This window comes from Lontra canadensis, unplaced genomic scaffold (genome assembly GCF_010015895.1).
Source record: "Lontra canadensis isolate GAN:19392208 unplaced genomic scaffold, GSC_riverotter_1.0 scaffold154, whole genome shotgun sequence".
NCBI classification, from domain to species: Eukaryota; Metazoa; Chordata; class Mammalia; order Carnivora; family Mustelidae; genus Lontra; species Lontra canadensis.
The window spans coordinates 2002743-2023656 of NW_022631148.1; the positions used below are offsets into that span (position 1 = coordinate 2002743).

Consider the following 20914-nt stretch of genomic DNA (forward strand, 5'->3'; position numbering starts at 1 on the left):
GGGTTAATCAGAATTGTTAAAAGTATCAGTATGTGATATGAGAGCAAGAAAGGTATGAAAGACATCGTGATATTTCTTGTCTGAGTAGTGACTTGGAAGGTAGTACCATTTAGTGAGATGGGAAACACCTGTGTTTGTTGCTGAAAATTAAAAATTTAGTCTTATTAGTTCTGAATTAATATTGAATTGGAGATGTTCAGAGTCGGAGATGTTGCATATGTGAAGTTCAAAAATTAAGGGAGAGACCCAACATTGGAAAGGCTCCACATTTTTGGTCAGGAGGCATATCCAGCCAGAGATTTCAAGAAAGAAGTCTCAGTGAGGGAAGAGACAATCCAGGGTGGTGATCATTCACTCCTAATTTGAGCCACTCAGTTTGAAAATGTCAGTTACCTTTAATCAGTCTCAAGTATTTCCCTTTTGTGACTTTATAAACTGTACTTTTTCATGGAATTCTCTTGCCCTCTTTTCTTGTCTTTCCACTTTTTCTTTAAAACTCAGTGGAAGCATTTTTTCCTCTGGGGAGTCTTCTCTGATTGTTAGTTTGACATATTCCTACCCCTGAACTTTACATTGTGCAACTCTTTTTATACTGACACTTTTAACGTTGGTGATTATTAGGTATGCTATCACTGAATATAGGAAACCATGGCTAATTCAATTTGGGAATCACCTCTATGAAACATCAGACAAAAACAGGTACTCCTGCCACATTTTTTAATTGAATCAATCGATAAAAGATTAATCTTATGATGTATTTAAAAGTTTTCTCCCTTGTTTTATAAATCAGCCTGGTTCTAATATGAGAAGTCAGCTCCTATGCAGACTAGATGGAACCACCAAACAACATAAGACTTTTTCCTCTTGGGGCTCACCCAGGATCCAAAGGAACAGAAGATTCTTTTTGTTATGTTCTTACTCTTCTATATTTTGACTGTGGTGGGAAACCTGCTCATTGTGGTGACTGTGTCAGTAATACCCTGGGCTCACCTATGTACTTTTTTCTTGTTAACTTATCTTTTATGGATGTCATTTATTCCTCTTGTATTTCCCGCAGATTGATTTCAGAGGTTTTCTTTGGGAAAAGTACCATATCCTTTCAATCTTGTATGACCCAGCTCTTTATAGATCACCTTTTTGGTAGCTCAGAGGTCTTTCTTCTGCTAGTGATGGCCTATGACCGCTATGTGGCCATCTGCAAGCTCTTGAATTATCTGGTGATCATGAGGCAATGGGTGTGTGTTGTGTTGCTGGTAATGTTCTGGGTGAGAGGTTTTCTGCATTTAGTAATTCAGATTAGCACTATTTATGGACTCCCATTCTGTGGCCCCAATGTCATTGATCATTTTTTCTGTGACATGTACCCCCTATTGAAACTGGTCTGTGCTGATACGTATGTGTCCGGCCTGTTAGTCATGGCCAATGGTGGAGTGATCTGCAGTATTGTGTTTGTGCTCTTGCTCATCAACCTTAGTGCAGAAGGGAGGCAGAAAGCCCTTCAGACCTGTGGTTCTCACATCACTACGGTGGTCTTCTTCTTTGTTCCATGCATTTTCATGTATGCAAGACCTGCTAAGACCTTCCCTATTGACAAATCATTGACTGTGTTTTATACAGTCATAACCCCCATGTTGAACCCACTGATCTGCACTCTGAGAAATTCTGAGATGACAAATGCTATGAAGAAGCTTTGGAAGAGAAATGTCATATCAAATAGCAAATAAATGCATCATCAAGATCATAGTTTATCATTAGAGCAAATCACCTCAAATGTTAAAGTCCATTTTAGTGTAAATGCCTTTACAGTCTGAGTCAATAATTTGTAATGAAGTAATCAATGCAGTTTTATAGTTACATGAATTGTTATTTATTTTTAATTTTTTCATTCTGGTTAAATTAATATATAGTGTTTTCTTATTGTCATATACACAATAGCATGATTTAACAGTTCTATACATAGTGGTCACCATGAGTAAACTCCTAATCTCCATATGGGCTGGATATTGATGAATTTTTGTAGTTACCTTAATTTTAATTAATTGCTATGTTTAGTATTATTACTTATTTTCTCACTATTATTTTCATATTTAGTTGGGTTCCTGCCTTTTTTTTTTTTAGCATAGAGTGCTTTTTTAGCTTCAGATGTGCAATATTATAATTCAACAGTTCTATTCATCACCACGTGCTCACAACAACAAGTGCACTCCTTTATCTCCATCACCTATTTAATCCACCCCCCCTTCTTCTCTGGTAACCATCAGATTGTTCTCAATGATTAAGAGTCTGTTTCTTGATCTCTCTCTCTCTTCCACCTTTTCTCCTTTATTTTGTTTCTTAAATTCCATATGAGTGAAGTCATATGGTATTTGTCTTTCTTTGACTGACTTATTTTGCTTGGCACTATACTCACTAGCTCCTTCCATGTTGTTGCAAATGGCAAGATTTCCCTATTTTTTTATGTTGGATACACATACACACACACACACTCACACACACACATATACATACACACTTGGAAGCTTCCATAATCTGGCTATTTTAAAGAAATCTGGTACAAATGTCAGGATAGATTTATCCTTTTAAATTAGTGTGTATTCGTGTATTCTTTGGGTAAATACCCAGTAGCGCTATTGTTTGTTGCCTAATTCTATTTTTAAGTTTTTGAGGGACCTCCATACTGTTTCAAGATGGCTGTAGCAGTTTGATTTCCCAGCAACAGTACATGAGTGTTCCTATTTCTCTACATCCTTGTCAACATCTGTTTCTTGTGTTGTTGACTTTAGACATTCCAACAGGTGTGAGGTGATATCTAATTTGTAGTTTTGACTTGCATTTCCCTGAAGGTAAGTGATGATGAACATTTTTCCTGCTGGCCATCTGTATGTTTTTTTTAGAGAAATGTTCATTCATATAGTTTGCCAACTTTAAAACTGGATTATTTGTGTTTTGGGGGGTGTTGAGTTTTAGAAGTTCTTTATATATTTTGTATACTAGCCCTTTAGATCCCTGTTTTATTTTTGTTCTATTTATTGCACGAGTTAACATACTGAATGTTATGTAGACCATTATCTTTATTTTGTTTGCATGATATATGAAATTCTTAGTGTATTTTACTTTTTAAATAAAAAGAAATTATAATAGATTGTAGTAAATATTAAAAATTGAATCCATACAAAGTGAGAAACATTGTAGAATAAACCTTTACCCATCCCTTACCAGAATCTCTATTTTAAGATTGTTCAATTAGTAACCTTTGGTAATAAAATATATGTGTGTTTTTGTCTACATGTATAACTTTTGCATTTACCATTCAGTCTCCTGAAGATCTTTCCATACTAGTCTATACAGATATAACTCATTTTCAGCTTCCTCAACGTACTTAAATCTTTATGAAGATACAGCAAAATTCATGTTTCCAGTCCTTGTCATCTTTTCCCCAATTTTATTTTGTTGTAGCCAATAACTAGAATAAAGTTCTTTTGAAAAATTTTAAGTATGAGTTTTTGGATCAAATAGTATTTAAATATTGTATTTAAATATTTAAATATTGATGTTTGTAGTTATTGATGATATTTCAAAAAGTCAAGAATGTTGTTGTTTTTCCAGCAGTAATTTAGATGTTTACACTCTTTTTTCCTTAATATATTAATGTGATCATCTACATTGCAGGATTTTATTGTATGGGATTGTTATAGCATTTCTGCTTTATTTTTATAAATTAAAATAGCCTATAAATTCTGTTTTTGTGTAATACTTTCTAGGTTTGATATCAGTTTATAAATGGAGCTTTATGAGGCCATCCTTTAACAATCTCTACCCCCAGCCATTTCTCACTCTCTGTTAGAATTAATGTTTTCTTTCATACCTATGGTAACACTGTTGACCAGCTAATATGCTGTCCATTTCACTTTTAAAATTTTGTTTCATTATCTGTTCTCCCACTAGAATGTATTAACAGCAGTGTTAGTGCTGGGCATGGTAAATAACTGAATGAATGGTTTATGGAGAGAATTAGGAATCTGATTTTTAAAAATAATGCATTTTTAATCAGTTTAAGTAGCATTGGGGTGATATTTTTTGAAAATTTTTGAGTAAAATTGCACTTGGCATTTATCGTTTATCATTTTTGTGGGGATTTTTTGTTAACACATTGTGTGTGTTTATTCTCCTGTTCCTCATAGACACTATGAGTTTGATACTATACTTGGAGCCATTTTGTGGTTGTACAATGGAGGATCACTGGGGTTAAGTAGCTTCCCCATGGCCACCACCCTGTGAGAGTGTCAATGCCAAAGTCAATCCCCAGACTTAAGCCTGTGTTACTAATCACATCTCTACAGCTGCTTCTTTGGTGGAATTCTCCCACAAAGGCATCTCAGATTGGTGTTTCCTTGATGGTTAGTTTTTCTTATCTGATTTTATTTATTTATTTATTAACATGTAATATATTATTTGCTTCAGGGGTACAGGTCTTTCATCAGTCTTGCACAATTCACAGCACTCACCATAGCACATCCCCTCCCCCAATGTCCATAACCCAGCCATCCTATTCCCCACCCCCCACCATGCTCCAGAAACCCTCAGTTTATTTCCTGAGATTAAGAGTCTCTTTTGGTTTGTCTCCTTCCTGATCCCATCCTGTTTCATTTTTTCCCCTCCCTACCCCAAGACCCCTTGCCCTGCCTCTCAAATTCCTCATATCAGAGAGATCATATGATAATTGTCTTTCTCTTATTGACTTATTTCACTTAGCGTAATATCCTCTAGTTCCATCCACGTTATTGCAAATGGCAAGATTTCATTTTTTGATGGCTTCATAGTATTCCATTATATATATATACCACCTCTTCTTTATCCATTCATCTATTGATGGACATCTAGGTTCTTTCCATAGTTTGGCTATTGTGGGCATTGCCACTATAAACATACGGGTGCACATGCCCCTTCGAATCATGACATTTGTATCTTTAGGGTAAATACTCAGTAGTGCTATTGCTGGGTCATAGGGCAGCTCTATTTTCAACTTTTTCATAGAGCGTACTTGCTCTTTTTTTATTATTTTTAAAGATTTTTTTTTATTTATTTGACAGACAGAGATCACAAGTAGGCAGAGAGGCAGGCAGAGAGAGAGAGGGAAGCAGGCTCCCTGCTGAGCAGAGAGCCCAATGTGGGGCTCGATCCCAGGACCCTGGGATCATGACCTGAGCTGAAGGCAGAGGCTTTAACCCACTGAGCCACCGAGCTGCCCCTATTTTCAACTTTTTGAGGTTGTTTTCAACTGTTTTCCAGAGTGGCTGCACCAGTTTATATTCCCACCAACAGTGTAGTAGGGTTCCCCTTTCTCCACATCCTCACCAACAGCTGTCATTTTCTGACTTGTTAATTTCAGCCATTCTAATTGGTATGAGGTGGTATCTCACTGTGGTTTTGATTTGTATTTCCCTGATGTCGAGTGATGTTGTGCACTTTTTCATATATATGTTGGCCATTTGGATGGCTTCTTTGCAGAATTGTCTGTTCATGTCTTCTGCCCATTTCTTGATTGGATTATTTGTTCTTTGGGTGTTGAGTTTCACAAGGTTTTTATGATTTTGGATACTAGCCCTTTATCTGATATGTCATTTGCAAATACCTTCTCCCATTCTGTTGGTTGTCTTTGGTTTTGTTGACTATTTCCTTTGCTGTGAAAAAGCTTTTGATCTTGATGAAGTCCCAATATTTCATTTTTGCCCTTGCTTCCCATGCCTTTGTTTCAACATCTGCAAATCAATCAATGTGGTACAATACATTAATAAAAGAAAGAACATGAACCATATGATACTCTTAATAGATGCTGAAAAAACATTTGACAAGGTACAACATCCTTTCTTAATCAAAACTCTTCACAGTAGAGGGATAGAGGGTACATACCTCAGTATCATCAAAGCCATCTATGAAAACCCACAGTGAATATCATTCTCAATGGGGAAAAACTGAGTGTTTCCTCTAAGGTCAGGAACATGGCAGGACTGTCCACTATCACCACTGTTATTCAACATAATATTAGGAGTCCTAGCCTCAGCAATCAGACAACAAAAAGAGGTAAAAGGCATCCGAATCAGCAAAGAAGAAGTCAAATTCTCACTCTTTGCAGATTATATGGTACGTTATGTGGAACATCCAAAATACTCCACCCCAAAGTTGCTAGAACTCTTACAGGAATTCAGTAAAGTGTCAGGATATAAAATCAATGCTCAGAAATCAGTTGTATTTCTATACACCAATAGCAAGACAGAAGAAAGAGAAATTAAGGAGTTGATCCCATTTATAATTGCACCCAAAACCATAAGATACCTAGGAATAAACCTAACCAAAGTGGCAAAGAATATGTACTCAGAAAACTATAAAATGTTCATGAAAAAAATTGAGGAAGACACTAAGAAATGGAAAACTCTTTTATGCTTATGGATTGGAAGAATGAATATGTCTATGCTACCTAAAGCAATCTACACATTTAATGCAATCCCTATCAAAATTCCATCCATTTTTTCAAAGAAATGGAACAAATCATCCTACAATTTATATGGAACCAGAAAAGACCCTGAATAGTCAGAGGAATGTTGAAAAAGAAAATCAACGTTGGTGGCATCACAATTCCAGACTTTAATCTCTATTACAAACCTGTAATCATCAAGACAGTATGGTACTGGGACAAAAACAGACACATAGATAAACAGAACAGAATAGAGAGCCAGAAATTGACCTTCAACTCTATGGTCAACTAATCTTCGACAAAATAGCAAAGAATGTCCAATGGAAAAAAGACAGTCTCTTCAACAAATGGTGTTGGAAATTGGAAAAATTGGACAGCCACATGCAGAAGAATGAAACTGGACCATTTCTTTATACTACACACAAAAATAGTCTCAAAATGGATGAAAGACCTCATTGTGAGATGGGAATCCATCAAAATCCTTGAGGAGAACACAGGCAGCAACGTCTTCAACCTTAGCCACAGCAACTTCTTCCTAGAAACATTGCCGATGGTTAGTTTTTCATCCACATTACTGATTTCTCTTAAAGATATCAATCCATTGATATTTCTTTCTCTGCCATTGTTAGTTCCAGTAAGTTATGTTTCCTTAGATAATTGTCCATTTCATTCAGGTTCCTGCCATTATTTGCATAAATTGAGTAATTAGTATCTGGTGATTCATTTTTTTACTGTGCTGTAGTGATATTTATAATTTTTAAAATTTATAAACAGTAAGTTAGGCATAATTTCAAACTTACGCAGCCCTGATTATTCCAAAATCTGAATGAGAAGTTTGTAAAGGGTCAGGATTTTCAAATTTGGACAGCCAAGGTGCTATCTTTCTCTAGTTTCAACTGACATTTGCCCCCAAAGAGTCAAATGTCCTCTTGAGCACTGTAAAATAACAGGACGGGCAGTTGTGTGTACCATGCACTTTGTGAGTGCTAGAAATTCTGGCAGAGATGTCGGCCAGAGAAGACAGGAGCCCTGCAGGAATTAAGAATGAGACCCATCCTCATCTCCCACAGTGAAAACAGTAACATCATGCCGACAGTTGCAAGAATTCACCCTATAATCTTTTTTTGGTCTTAAAGATATATGTATGTATGTATGTATGTATGTATGTATTTGGGGCAAGTGTGGGGAGAGGTGGAGGGAGAGAGAGAGAGAGAATCCCAAGTAGATTCCACACTGAGCAAACTTGAGACAATGCTTGCCAATGCTTGACCCCATGACCTTGAGATCATGATCTGAGATGAAATCAAGAGTTGGACACTCTACCAACTGAGCCATCATGGTGCCCCTGATTCTGCTTCTTGGCTAGGATTCATGTCTTTTCTTTACTACTTTCAACTAGTCCTTGTGGCAAGGGTCAGAGGTAGCCTTGAACATTATTCTCACTGTACGTTGTATTTCAATTATACCATAAAGCATCACATAAAGAGGAGGAAAATTCTGCTTTTAAAATCACCATGAGGGGCACCTGGGTGGCTCAGTGGGTTAAAGCCTCTGCCTTCGGCTCAGGTCATGATCCCAGGGTCCTGGGATCGAGCCCCACGTCGGGCTCTCTGCTCAGTGGGGAGCCTGCTTCCTCCTTTCTCTCTCTGCCTGCCTCTCTGCCTACTTGTGCTCTGTCTGTCAAATAAATAAATAAAAATCTTTTTAAAAAAATCACCATGAAATAAGTAAGGTGGTTTAGGATTTCTTTATTCATCATGATACTGATTTTGGATTTAAGACTTACACTTTCATTATATGTTAGGAAATACTCATCTATGCTCATAATATAACAGTACATTTTGTTGGGTTTGGCCAGCAAACCCTGAAGCAGCAAATAAGATTGCTCCAGACACCTTAGTAGGAGAAAGGAGAGGGCCTGGAAGCAGACACTATAGGGGCAAAAGGTCCCAGGCCAGCCTCTGCTTCCACTTTTATTGTGAATGTTATCAATACAAAAATGGAATAAGAAAGGAAGGAAGGAATGGGAAGCTGTAATAATCCAGACAGTGCTATTGGGAGTATCTTGTGAATAGAACAAGCTGTGCTCCTGATGGACATGCATGTAGGGAGTGCCCGGAGCATGTGACTTCCAAAGATAAGTGCTTCCCCTAAGTCAAGCATTTACTCTCTGGGTGAGTGCATTGAGCCACAATGAGGATCTGGCTGTTTAGAGCCCAAAACCTTAAAAAGGGGCCCACTTGTCTGGACATTCTTTCTTTGCTTTTCCACTAGTCTGATCCAAGAAGGCATGGGTTTATTAAATATTATCTAGCCAGACACTATGAATTCCCACATTTTTAGAAAGTGAGATAGAATTAATTAACTATGTTTAAGAGCTTATAAATACAATCATGTGTTTTTTTTTCCCTTGACCTATTTTCATCTGATATAGTAAATTTAAAACCATATAATTATCATTGTACTGGGAAGGTTCATTCAGCACAAGAAGGGGCAACAGGGTCTAAATTTACCCTTCTGCCTAAAACATCAAACAAGCTGGAAAATACGCAAAATACTGGTTTTCAAGACTAGACATCAGAAGGAATGATCACTGAGAGATGAGAAAAAACAAGTTGAGTCCTAGGATTGTCCCAGCTTTGCACTGAAAAGTTTTCATGTTGCAGCACAGACAGGAATATTTAGGAAATCCTGCAGACCCTTTGAGTTGAGGACAAGGAACTGAGAGTCCTACAGCAAGGCACCAAGGGAGCTGGAATTCAGAGGGTGATATTCTGGAGAGGATAGAGCTACCAAGGCAGAGCGAGAGAGAGAGAGAGAGAGAGATGGATGGAGAGAGAGAGAGACAGAGACAGAGACAGAGAATGGAAGTAGAGTGAGTGGGAAGGAGAGGGAGGAAGTGAGAGAGAAGGGGAAAAGGGAGAGTTAGAGGAAAGGAGGAGGAGGGAAGGGGAAGGGAGAGGGAATGGAGAGAGAGAGAGGAAAGGGGAGGGAGAAAAAAGGAGGGAGAAAGGGGAGAGAGAATAAGAGAGATAGAATATGAGAGGGAACTTGAGAGAGAGCATGAGAGATTAGTGAGACTATGTGAGAGACAATAGGAGAGAGAAAAAGAAAAAGAAATAATGCTGGAGAGCTGCAAGGATCCTCCTAGATTGTTCATCAGAGTAGAGATCAGTGTGTGCATGTGCATTTGAGGAAACTACTTGAGACTGGGTGGTGATTTACCTGGTTGCATTAGGGAGGATTGCCCAGTGCTCCCTGGGTCAGTCACAGTGGCCGGTCTCTCAGCTGGACAATTTGGGCAGGTTCTGGCTCATAGGGCAGAACACTGGCTGAGGTTTTAGGAAGATCTTGCTTCAGTAATGGGACACAATTGTCCCTAAACTGAGCACTGTTCCAAACCTGCCTAATAAACCATAAAAGTAAGAATAAAGAAAAAATCTTCAAGGAAAACATCCAAGAGAAACTAAATGTGTTTAGAATTTTATGTTTCTGCTAACATGAGAGATTGGTCTGATTATTGTTCTTGTGATGCTCTTGTTTCATTCTGGTTTAAGGGTTATGCTGGGTGCACAAAATGGGTCAGGAAGTATTTTAAGTTCCCCTCAGCCCTGAGCCATTTATGTATGGTCCTACATTTTGATTAATTGTTATGTAGTATCATTGATAAAGTTACATGTGAGTAGAATTTTGTTTAGAGAGAAGAAAGATATCAAATGATTTATTTACTTTAAAGTATTAGGTAATTCCAGGTTTTAATTATTTTTCTGTGTCTCTTCAGAAATCTACATCTTTCATAACAGAGCTCCACTTTCTAAATAGGCACATATACTGTCATAAATTCATTGTTGATATTCTTTTATTATCTTTCTCAGATATGTAGAATACATTGATAACACCATCTTCATTCTTGATTCTGATCCTTTGTTCTTTCTTTTAGTTTTTCTTCACCCATTTTGCTAGGAACATTAATTTTGTAAATCTTTCAAAGAGCTAATCCTGGCTTTATGTATTTTCTCTTTTTTTCAATAAAATTCAATTTCAATGATTTCTCTCTTTTATTTACTACTTCCTTTCTACAGTGTCCTCTCGGTTTATTTTGCTTTTCTGTTTTCAACTTCTTGAGATGAAATGTTAACTCATTTCTTACAATATCTCTTGTTTCTTAATACTTGTCATTAAAGCTACTAATTCCATTCTACACACCCCTTTAAATAATTGGGAAATACTGTTATATTTGTGTTAGATTCCACTATATATATTCTGTATGATTTAAGTCCTTTGAAATGCATTGCAACTTGCTTTTTTTTTTTTTTTTTTTTGGCTAAGTGTTGTCTCTCAGCACTCCAACGTAAGTGGACTCCTCCCACAGTGTTTTCACTGTGTTCACAGTGTTCACAGTGTTTTCACTGTGTGAAACACTCCACAGTGTTTCCCCACTCGGTACTAACACAGGCTCTATATACTTGTGCCCCTATGTGACAAACTCAAGATTCTTCCCCTTAGGTTAGAAACTTGCTTTACTACATTTGAGACAACACTTAAGTGGATAGTATGAAATTTGCTCTCATGATGTTCTGGAAGTCAGTTCTAGGTGTCCATGTGCAAAAACATAGCCTAAACTAACTGAAATAGCTTTGCCTATTGTGAAAGTCATGCTTGAAAGAAGAAAGGTTTTACATATTTTAATTTTGTCCACACTGGACATTTCTCCTTTGGTGATTCAATCTTAAGTTGTTCTTTGGGGATTCTACATTCCCCCGCCCCCAACAGCCCTCAGAAGACATATTTCTTCAAGTCCTGTTGTACATGGTAATTATCCTGGTGGCATCTCTGGAGATCCAGGTCTACCCTCAAAATTATGATGAGAGTCCCAATGAATTTAATTAGGGAATAATGACTTGTAGAGTTGCGCCAATGGAATGACTCAATAGTGCTTGTTGTGGTTCAAATGAAGATAAAGTGTTTACAGACCTTTATCTTGATCTCAGAGGGTATTTGGATCCGTGTTCATATGACTGGCTTTTTCAGGAATCAAATGATGGAGTCAGAACTTAGTGAAGTGTCTAGGTGAACTTATTCTCCATCATTCAGGGAATCCAAACTTTAACTATGCTTTGTGCAGACAGACCAATATAAATTATTAAGTGACTGTCATAAAGGCTATTTCACTATTTTACTTATATTGACAACAAAAAAAAATCTTTATTTAAGCAATTCACAAATTTCTCTCCCACAAAGGATTTTTTTTTTTTGTCATCAAGATGTTGGTTTAACACTTGTTATTATGGCAAATTAGGCTAACAATGAAGATTTTGTTCTCTTTGTTCACAGCCAATGTTCAGACTTTTGTAGATTACAGGGCTTTTGTATTCATTTTGAAAATCCCAGAAATTTAAGAGGTAACCTTTTTCTGAAAGCTGAAATGAATAAGACTTTCTGCAAACATAGAAAGCATTGTTCACATGGAAATAGTTCAAGATCCTGTGATGATGCATGTGTTTTCTTGGACTGTGTGCTCAGAGATGGTATCAGTGCACAAAAAAGAAGGGAGAAGGGACTGCAACCTTGAACTGAAAGATGTTTCAGCATGCAGGTAACCCAGGAAGTGTAACTAGTTGTAAGATTCCAAAATAGACTTTATATTTTACATCTTGGTGGTGCTGGGATTCAGTCTTTTAAAATTCCTGCTGTGTGAATCTCATAATCAGCCATATTAGGGATTCTTTATGGTTATTAGAATATATGGGAATTAGCTCAGTTCTGTAATATTACTTTTGGCTATTTTCATATATAAAGATACAGAAAAAATGTACTTTCTCTAATATCTCTAACATCAGTATTTTTAGAAACTAGTTTCAGGCTTAGGGATATTTTTAATGGACCAAATATTTCTAACTCTACAGGTGGTCCCAATTGATATGTTCTCTGAGCATTGTTTGCTGATATGTGGAAGTTTAAAGGATGGTGTAGCATCCTCAAACTTCAATGAGTGATTTTGAGGAATCCAAGGTCACACTTTCATAATCAAGCTCTTACTTCACTTCCTATGTTTCTGTTTACAAATGAGTTCAGTATCATAGCATATGTCTGTTGGCTATTCCTTTAAATGCTTCTTTATATGATTTACCTACTTGCCATTGGTTTCTTTGTCTTCTATATTTTATTTGCTTAAAGCTCTATGTGTATTTTTTTTAAAGATTTATTTATTTATTTGACAAAGAGAGAGAGAGAGAGAGATCGCAAGTAGGCAGAGAGATAGGAAGAGAGGCAGGAAGAGAAGGAGGGGGGAGCAGGCTCCCTGCTGAGCAGAGAGCCCGATGCGGGGCTCGATCCCAGGACCCTGAGATCATGACCCGAGCCGAGGGCAGAGGGCCAACACACTGAACCATCCAGGGGCCCCTGTGTGTATTTTGATATTAACTCTGTGTATGTCCTCTAAAATGCAAGTCTTTCCCACCGCCTACTTTTATCTATTGATGTCATGGTATCTTTTTAAAGTTCTTGAGATGTTCTGATATCATAAAATATATCAATTTCATTTATGAGTTAAGAAGATTACAGAAGTTAGAAAGTCATCTCTTGTGTTAGCTGAGAAGTAAATAGAAATCTTGCTGTAGTTTCTCATTAAAACAATGCATTTAAAATTTTGTATATGAAGAATTCACTACATGTACAATTTTACTATCTTCCAGTTGGAAAGTTGGTTGTGCCCCTTCATTTATTTATACTGTGTCCTTTCCCCACAATGTTTTTAGTGACTTATCTCTGCCTGAGTCAGCAAGACTGGTGAGGTTAGGGAGAATGTTTTCATCCACCTTGTATTCTTATAATTTCTGAAAGTACTGGAACATGAGAAACTACAATGCCTATTAGGTAAATGAATAAACAGATTGTGTTAGATTTTAGGAAGTCACCAGTAATTATCACATTTATAACTAATTTTTTCTTGAACTGTGAAATAAGGAGATGCAAAAGAACATATGGAAAGCAGGAACAATGTGACTGAGTTTGTCCTCTTGGGGCTCACTCAGAGCCTCCAAGGTCAGAAAATACTATTTGTCGTGTTCTTGATCATCTACATCGTGACGATGGTGGGCAACCTACTCATTGTGGTGACTGTGGTGGTCAGCCCAACCCTGGATGCCCCTATGTACTTCTTCCTTGGTTACTTATCATTTATGGATGCTGTTTATTCTACTACAGTTACTCCAAATATGATTATAGACTTACTCTATGAGAAGAAAACCATTTCCTTCCAAGCTTGCATGTCCCAGCTCTTTATAGAGCACTTATTTGGTGGTGCTGAGATTTTGCTCCTGGTGGTCATGGCCTATGACCGCTACGTGGCCATCTGCAAACCTTTGCATTATTTGACAATCATGAATCAACGGGTGTGTGTTCTATTGCTGCTGTTGGCCTGGGTTGGAGGTTTCCTGCATGCTGTCGTTAAACTTCTCTCAGTTTACAACCTTCCCTTCTGTGGTCCCAATGTCATCGACCACTTTGTCTGTGACATGTATCCATTGTTAAAACTTGCCTGCACTGACACCTACATTATTGGCCTCACTGTGATTGCCAATGATGGGACAATCTGTGTGGGCATCTTTACAGTCTTACTCATTTCCTATGGGGTCATTCTGCACTCCCTGAAGACCCATAGTCAGGAAGGGAGGCGCAAAGCCTTATCCACTTGTGGCTCTCACATTACAGTTGTGGTCCTCTTCTTTGTCCCTTGCATTTTTATGTATGTGAGACCTCCTTTCACCTTACCCATTGATAAATTCTTGACTGTGTTTTACACAGTTATCACTCCTATGTTAAACCCTCTGATCTATACTCTGAGAAACGGAGAGATGAGAAATGCCATGAAAAAGCTGTGGACCTGAAGAAGAAAATGATGCCGAAGAGAAATTGTCACCTTTTTTCAATGAAGAGTTGCTCCATCCAGGAAAGGATTATTTATTTGTAATGAATTTCTCCTCAGGTTTAATGAACTTGTGTATGATGAAAGCATTTAAGGTGTAAATATTATAATAATCAAAAAAGATTTCTAAGACTTTCATAAATTGTTAGGAAAATAGGTCTGTAGCTTTTGGGCATAAAATGTCTTTGTTGAAACCATGGGTTTATGTTCTATGTGATAAGTTATGCTATAGTTAATACTGTACCTTTATTTTCATTACTGGACAACTTTCACTTCTCTTTTGCACAATTTTCTTTTTCAGAATCAATAGTGTTCATTACATATTTCTGAGAAGCATTTTAAGAATGGGACCTAAACACTTGGTTCACTCCTTCCTTACAAAGACAACTCTTATTAATACTTGAGGTATATGTCTTATTTTTGTATTTGTAAGATATTTAATTTTATAATTTTGTTCATTGCTTAGCACATAAAATTGAAAGGGAATGCTGTTTCCAAGTTATAATATCAATCATAAAGAAGTTAAGTGAAGAAAAAATCTGAACAAAATACGTAGATATAAGTTAGATTCACTTATTTTTCTGAGTAGGGAATCCTATTATCTCCTCATGTGGAGAAGTGTTATTTAGTGTTATATTTTCATTGAGATGACCTGTTAACATTCCCTGATCATTTGGAATATCTGATAATATCTCTGTCATTTTTTTAGTATCCCCATCTCTTCTTCTGCTTACAGTATTTCATTGTCTTTTTTAGGGAACTAGGCCTTTCCTTTCATATGTGGAATTGCCGTAATGCATAATTCATGACCTTCAAATATGTAATATGGAACCTGACAGTAGATATTTTGGATGATATCATTGTCAGAAAGATGCTGACAACATGGCAAACCATTCTTTACTCTGTTGTGGATGGAATGCAGATTATTCGGCAACAAAGAGGCCATAATATATATTGATTTCTGTAATGGAGACCTCTTTTATAAGCATCCCTCTCTCTGAATGAGGTATGAGAAAAAACATTATTGGCCTCTAAAATTGTAGGAAGCATGCAGTCAAAGAAACTCCTGGCTTTGCCTCCCTTATTTAGTCTGGATTCATGAGGTACTCAGGCTTTGGGGAATGGAGCCTTTCACTGGTACGTCACAGTGTATGAAAAACTCTATATCCCAGTTTTTATCCCAGTTAGTATTACCTAGAAATACTTTATGTCATCTCAAAGTCTTCCCAAATATGACGTTATTCATTAAATGATAGTAAACATTTGATTTTATCAGAAGTTATATAATGAAGTCATCATCTTTTGAGTGTTGCTGTTGATTCAATATATGTTTTCCCCCTAAAATTCACGAGATAAATCCTGTATACTACATGGTATTTAAAGATGGAGTGTTTGGGAGTTGATTAGGTTATGAAGGCAGGCTCTCATGAATGGGTCTAGTGTCTCTTTAAAAAGAGATACCACAGGAATACCTGGGTGGCTCAGTCTGTTAAGGGTCTGCCTTCAGCTCTGATCCTGACTTCAGGGCCCTGGGACTGAGTCCCTCATGGGACTCCCTTCTTTTCTTCTCTCTCTGCCCCTTTCTTTGTCTCTCATGAATAAATAAATAAAATCTTAAAAAAAAAAAAAAGAGATACCCCAGAGGGCCTGGGTGATTCAGTGGGTTATACCTCTGCCTTTGGCCCAGGCCATGATCCCAGGCTGGGTTTGAGCCCCACATCTGGCTCCCTGCTCAGTGGGGGAGGCTCCTTCTCTGTCTACCTGCTGTTCTTGCTGCTTATTCTCTCTCTTTTTCTCTCTCAAACAAATAAGTAAAATCTTTAAAAAATTAGTAAAAAGAGACACCACAGACCTCACTTGCCTTTTTTTTTTTTTTTGCCATGTGAGGAAACAGAAAAAAGATAGTAATCTATGAACTAGGAAGCAGGTTCTTACCAGATGGTAGAATCTGCAAGTGTCTTGATCTTGGACTTCCCAGAGCCCAGAACTATGAGAAATAAATGATGCTGAAGCCAGTCTATGGTATTCTGCTATAGCAACCCAAATGGACTTAAATAGACATTTAGTTAATTTCCAAATTTTTAGTGTTATTTCAAGTATTGAGATAAAAAATCCTGGTTAATTGTCTATGTTCATTGGTCTGTAAGTTCCCTTAAGGCAGGGAACGTTACTTAATTGTCTTTGTACTCTGTATTTGCACAATGTCTGGGATATTGAATCCACTCATGAACTTTGTCAGTTACTTGCATTCTCAAATTCTTGAACTACTGGAGTGAGAATTTTGAGTCTTTTTTTCATTATATACATTTGCAACAAACATTTCATCTTCTTTGATATTTGCTACAGTATGTTGTCTTATTATAATTATGGGTGTTTTATATAAGGATGTCATCTTTTAATATTCTTTTACTTTGATTTCTTCTAGCACATCACTTGGGAAATGTCATTTACTGTCTTTCAGTGAACTTAAAAATTTTAATATCTTTTTAAAAAATAACTCCCCCAAAAGTTTTCTTTTCAAATGATCTAGGATTTATTTTTGTTTGTGATGAGGATATATCTAGGCTTGTTTTCCTCTAACAGGAAAAATAATCTGCCAAAGTTATTAATTTCAGTAATAATTTTAAATTTTTCTATTTAATATGTCAAATTTTATACAATGAATATGTTTGATTTGGGGCCCATTTCCTCTCCTCCTCTGCTGCTGTCTCTCCCTCTCCTCCTCCTCCTCTTCCTTTTCCTTTGGTGTATTTCCCTACGACTAACATTCTATGTCAGTACCCAAGGATTTTAACGTGTATTATACTGGGTAGGGATAATCTCCCTTATTTCCTCAGCCTTTTCAAGTCTTTTGCAATTTCTAAATATTAATTTTTCCTGATAAACTTTAGGATTATTTTGTGAAGTTTGAAATCCTCCCATAAAGCTATGTTTAGTTTTATATGACACTCCGCATTGATTTTAAGGAAATTGGCAGGTTTTCTTATCTTGTTTTCCCATCCAGAATGAGACATAAATTGTGAAGGCTTGATCAATGTCTGAATATGGATGGGACTGGAAGACATTATGCTGAGTGAAATAAGTCAAGCAGAGAGAGTCAATTATCATATGGTTTCACTTATTTGTGGAGCATAACAAATAGCATGGAGGACAAGGGGAATTAGAGTGGAGAAGGGAGTTGAGGGAAATTGGAAGGGGAGGTGAACCATGAGAGACTATGGACTCTGAAAAATAATCTGAGGGTTTTGAAGGGGCGGGGGATGGGAGGTTGGGAGAACCAGGTGGTGGGTATTGGAGAGGGCACAGATTGCATGGAGCACTGGGTGTGGTGCAAAAACAACGAATACTGTTACGCTGAAAATAAATTTAAAAAATTAAAAAAAAAAGAAGGTTAAAGGAAAAAAAAAAGGATTTGTCTCCATAGTTCCTAATTTTGGGGCAAAGTGAAACTGACTTTAATGAAAGGGGTCAGTTTCAGACTTCTTTCTGGAACACAGAAGCCAAGTAATTGGTATAATTAGCAGTTTAGATATGCAAATCAAATTCCAACTTGAAATGACTGAGCTAGAAAAGCAACGTCAACAGGAAAGAGAGAAGGAGGGAGAGAAGGAGAGGAAGCAGCGTGAAGGCCACACCTTTGTCCTTCTGGACAAGGGGTCAAGCGAAGACAGGTGAGGATGCTGCTGAGCCCATTCAGACAACCTTGAGGGCGAGGACAGGTCCGCCCGCAGGGAGAGAATTTGGAGAACGAAAATCAGCAAGGCAGATCTGTAACTCCTGCCCCATTTAGAGCTCTTGCTTGCATGCTCTCTGAACTTGTGGTATTATTATTTTTCTAATTTGAGCAAACAGTGTAAGCTTTTGGCACCTCAAAAAATAAAATCATATGGCCAATAAAAATGTTTATTCAAGGGGGAAAAATTGCAATCATTTCCATAGAATATATAAATCTTGCCTGTTGATTTCCTTATTTAAGAAGGAGCTTGTCTTATTTACACTTGATTCACATTTTCAATGAGCTAATTAGAAAGGGCTCCATGTCTTTTGCTGGCATGAGTTAGAGCATAGTTTTCATAGGCACTTGTGTATGTTTGCATGCAAATGTTCATAAGCCTACACTCGACAATACACAAGTATGTATCCAACCACAGAGATCTGTATCTGACTTCATGTAGTTCTGTATACCCACATGTAGGTACATAGTCAATGATCTGTAGGTCTGTATCCCACTTCATATATGTGTCTACATGTAAACGTACAGAGATCTATATCTAACAACACAAGCGGGAGTATTTGACGACTCATAGGAATACATATCTTATATATGTCTGTGTGTGTGTATACACACACACACACACACACACACACACACACACACACATTATTTGATATGACCATACACAGGCCTGTATCTATCTACACACAGGGCTCTTTTTATACACAGGTCTGTATCTGACTGATACGAATTTGTTGAGGACATGATTGAACAATTCTTCAGTTCTGTGTAGCATGGACTGAAGTTCTTCTCTGGTATTCAGCTGATTAAGGTGTTAGGGAGTGTTTAAGATGACTTTACTCATGTTAGCTGTTCCTTGGCAGGGATGGAGAGAAGGCTGGTATATTCTGGCTCCTTCTCCTTCCCCATGTAGTCTCTCTTTCCAGTAAGTATGTGAGACTTGTAAAATAGCAGTTCAGGGTTTCCTGAGGGAAGACATGGAAGGAATTAGGCCAGTTGAGATCTCATCCCATCCTGATATCATCTTGAAGTTCAGGATCTCAAGTTCTAAATCCAGACTCCTTCTGCACCAAAAGGAAGGCAGTCTGTGGAATGGAATAAAATATTTTCAAGTCATTTATTTTATAAGGGGTTAATATCCAAAATGTATAAGGAATTTATACAACTAAATAGGAAAAAAGCAAATCAAAAACAAGAAACTAGTCAAAAAATTAACAAGGGGTCTGAATAGATATTTTTTAAAGAAGACATACAAATGGTCAAGAGGAACATGGGATGGTGTTCAACGTTACTAATCATCAGAGAAATGCAAATTAAAACCACAATGGGATATACCTGTTAGGATGGATGTTACAAACAATTACGAGATAATGTGCTGGAAAGGATGTAGATAGAAGGGAGCCCTAGTTCACTGTTGTTGGGTATGTAAAGTTTTTCAGCCACTGTGGAAAATGGCATGGAGATTCCTCAATAAAGTGAAATAAAACTACAGTATGGTCTAGAAATGCCCCTTCTGTGACTATATCCTAGAATATGAAATCAGCATCTCAAGGAGATATCTGCACTCCTAGTTCATGGCAGTATTACTCACAATAGCCAATATTGGAACAACCTAACCATCCATTGATGGATGAATGGAAAAAGAAAATGTGTATATAAGAGAATATAAGAGAAAGTCATTCAGCTATCAAAAAGAAGACAATCTTACCAACTGCAACACCATGAGAGACTTTGAGATTTCTCTCTCTCTCTCTTTGCTTTCTCTTGACGTGAAATTGTCAGACAGAGAAAGATAAATACTCTATGATCTCATTTATGTGTGGAATTTAAAAATCCCATGTATAGAAGGCAAGAACTGAAGGGTGGGGGAAAATGGGAGATATTTGTCAAAGAGTACTAGCTATAAGATGAGTAAGTTCTGGGGAGCTAACGTATAGCAGGGTTCAGTAGTTAACAACAATTTATTATAGAAATAGTTGCTGAGAGAGTGAATCTTAAGTGCTTTCATTCCACCTAAAAATTTTAGTTGTGAGTTGCTGTTGTATCAACCAACCTTATTGTGGTACTCATTTTGCAATATATGCATATATCAGATCATTTTGTTGTACATCATAACCTTATATAATGTTATACATCAATCATATTTTAATAAAGGTGGGAAAACATAAATAAATAGATAAGCACATAAATGATAAACAAATGAATAATAAAATTTTATTTTATGACTAAAAAAAGAAACTCTATAAACTAGAAACATGCTATTTCTTCCATATGCCCTACATACAATTTGAGGGTGGACAATATAACCAAGGATTTGGTCTACAGGGAAAGGCCATGTGCTTCCTTTTGTGCAATTATCTTAAAAATTTCTATATGTTTTCATTAAAGTTTATATAAGGGTCTCACCCAGAAATACTTTGAGACTAGTTCCTCTCAGGTTTGGGCTGAAACAAGTCTGTTTGATAACACCCTTATATATTAGATTTTTTTTTTATGGTTAAGAGACTATTAGACATACCTTAAATCTTTCTAAGTGTTCATTAGGGTCTTATATCTACAACTTTGAGATTATATTTATTTTGGTACTGTTTCTCGCTTTCAGAGCTATTTGTTTTTTGGAGAGGCTGAGAATGAGATTCAAGAACTACTTGAATCCAGTAGTTCTGGTTTCCCTTCATGTTTTTCCTGAATTCTGCTTGAGAACCTAACAGTTCCTCTTTTAATTCACCTCTCTTTATCCATTCTTCAACATACCATACGCTGCTGAGAAAACAGCTGG

General features: G+C 36.9%; 1 protein-coding gene and 1 pseudogene across 1 annotated transcript; both read left to right on the forward strand.

The window, feature by feature from the left end:
• The first annotated feature begins 858 nt into the window (after positions 1–858).
• LOC116859378 lies at positions 859–1724 on the forward strand (annotated as a pseudogene).
• Positions 1725–13449: 11725 nt separating this feature from the next.
• Positions 13450–14361, forward strand: LOC116859332 (olfactory receptor 4A15-like). Its single transcript, XM_032844546.1, has one exon. It carries the CDS (start codon positions 13456–13458, stop codon positions 14359–14361), a length of 906 nt encoding a protein of 301 aa, XP_032700437.1. The 5' UTR covers positions 13450–13455.
• Positions 14362–20914: the final 6553 nt, after the last annotated feature.

Coding starts and splice junctions, on each gene's coding strand:
- LOC116859332 (XM_032844546.1), top strand. CDS start 13,456: ATGGAAAGCAGGAACAATGTGACTGAGTTTGTCCTCTTGGGGCTCACT.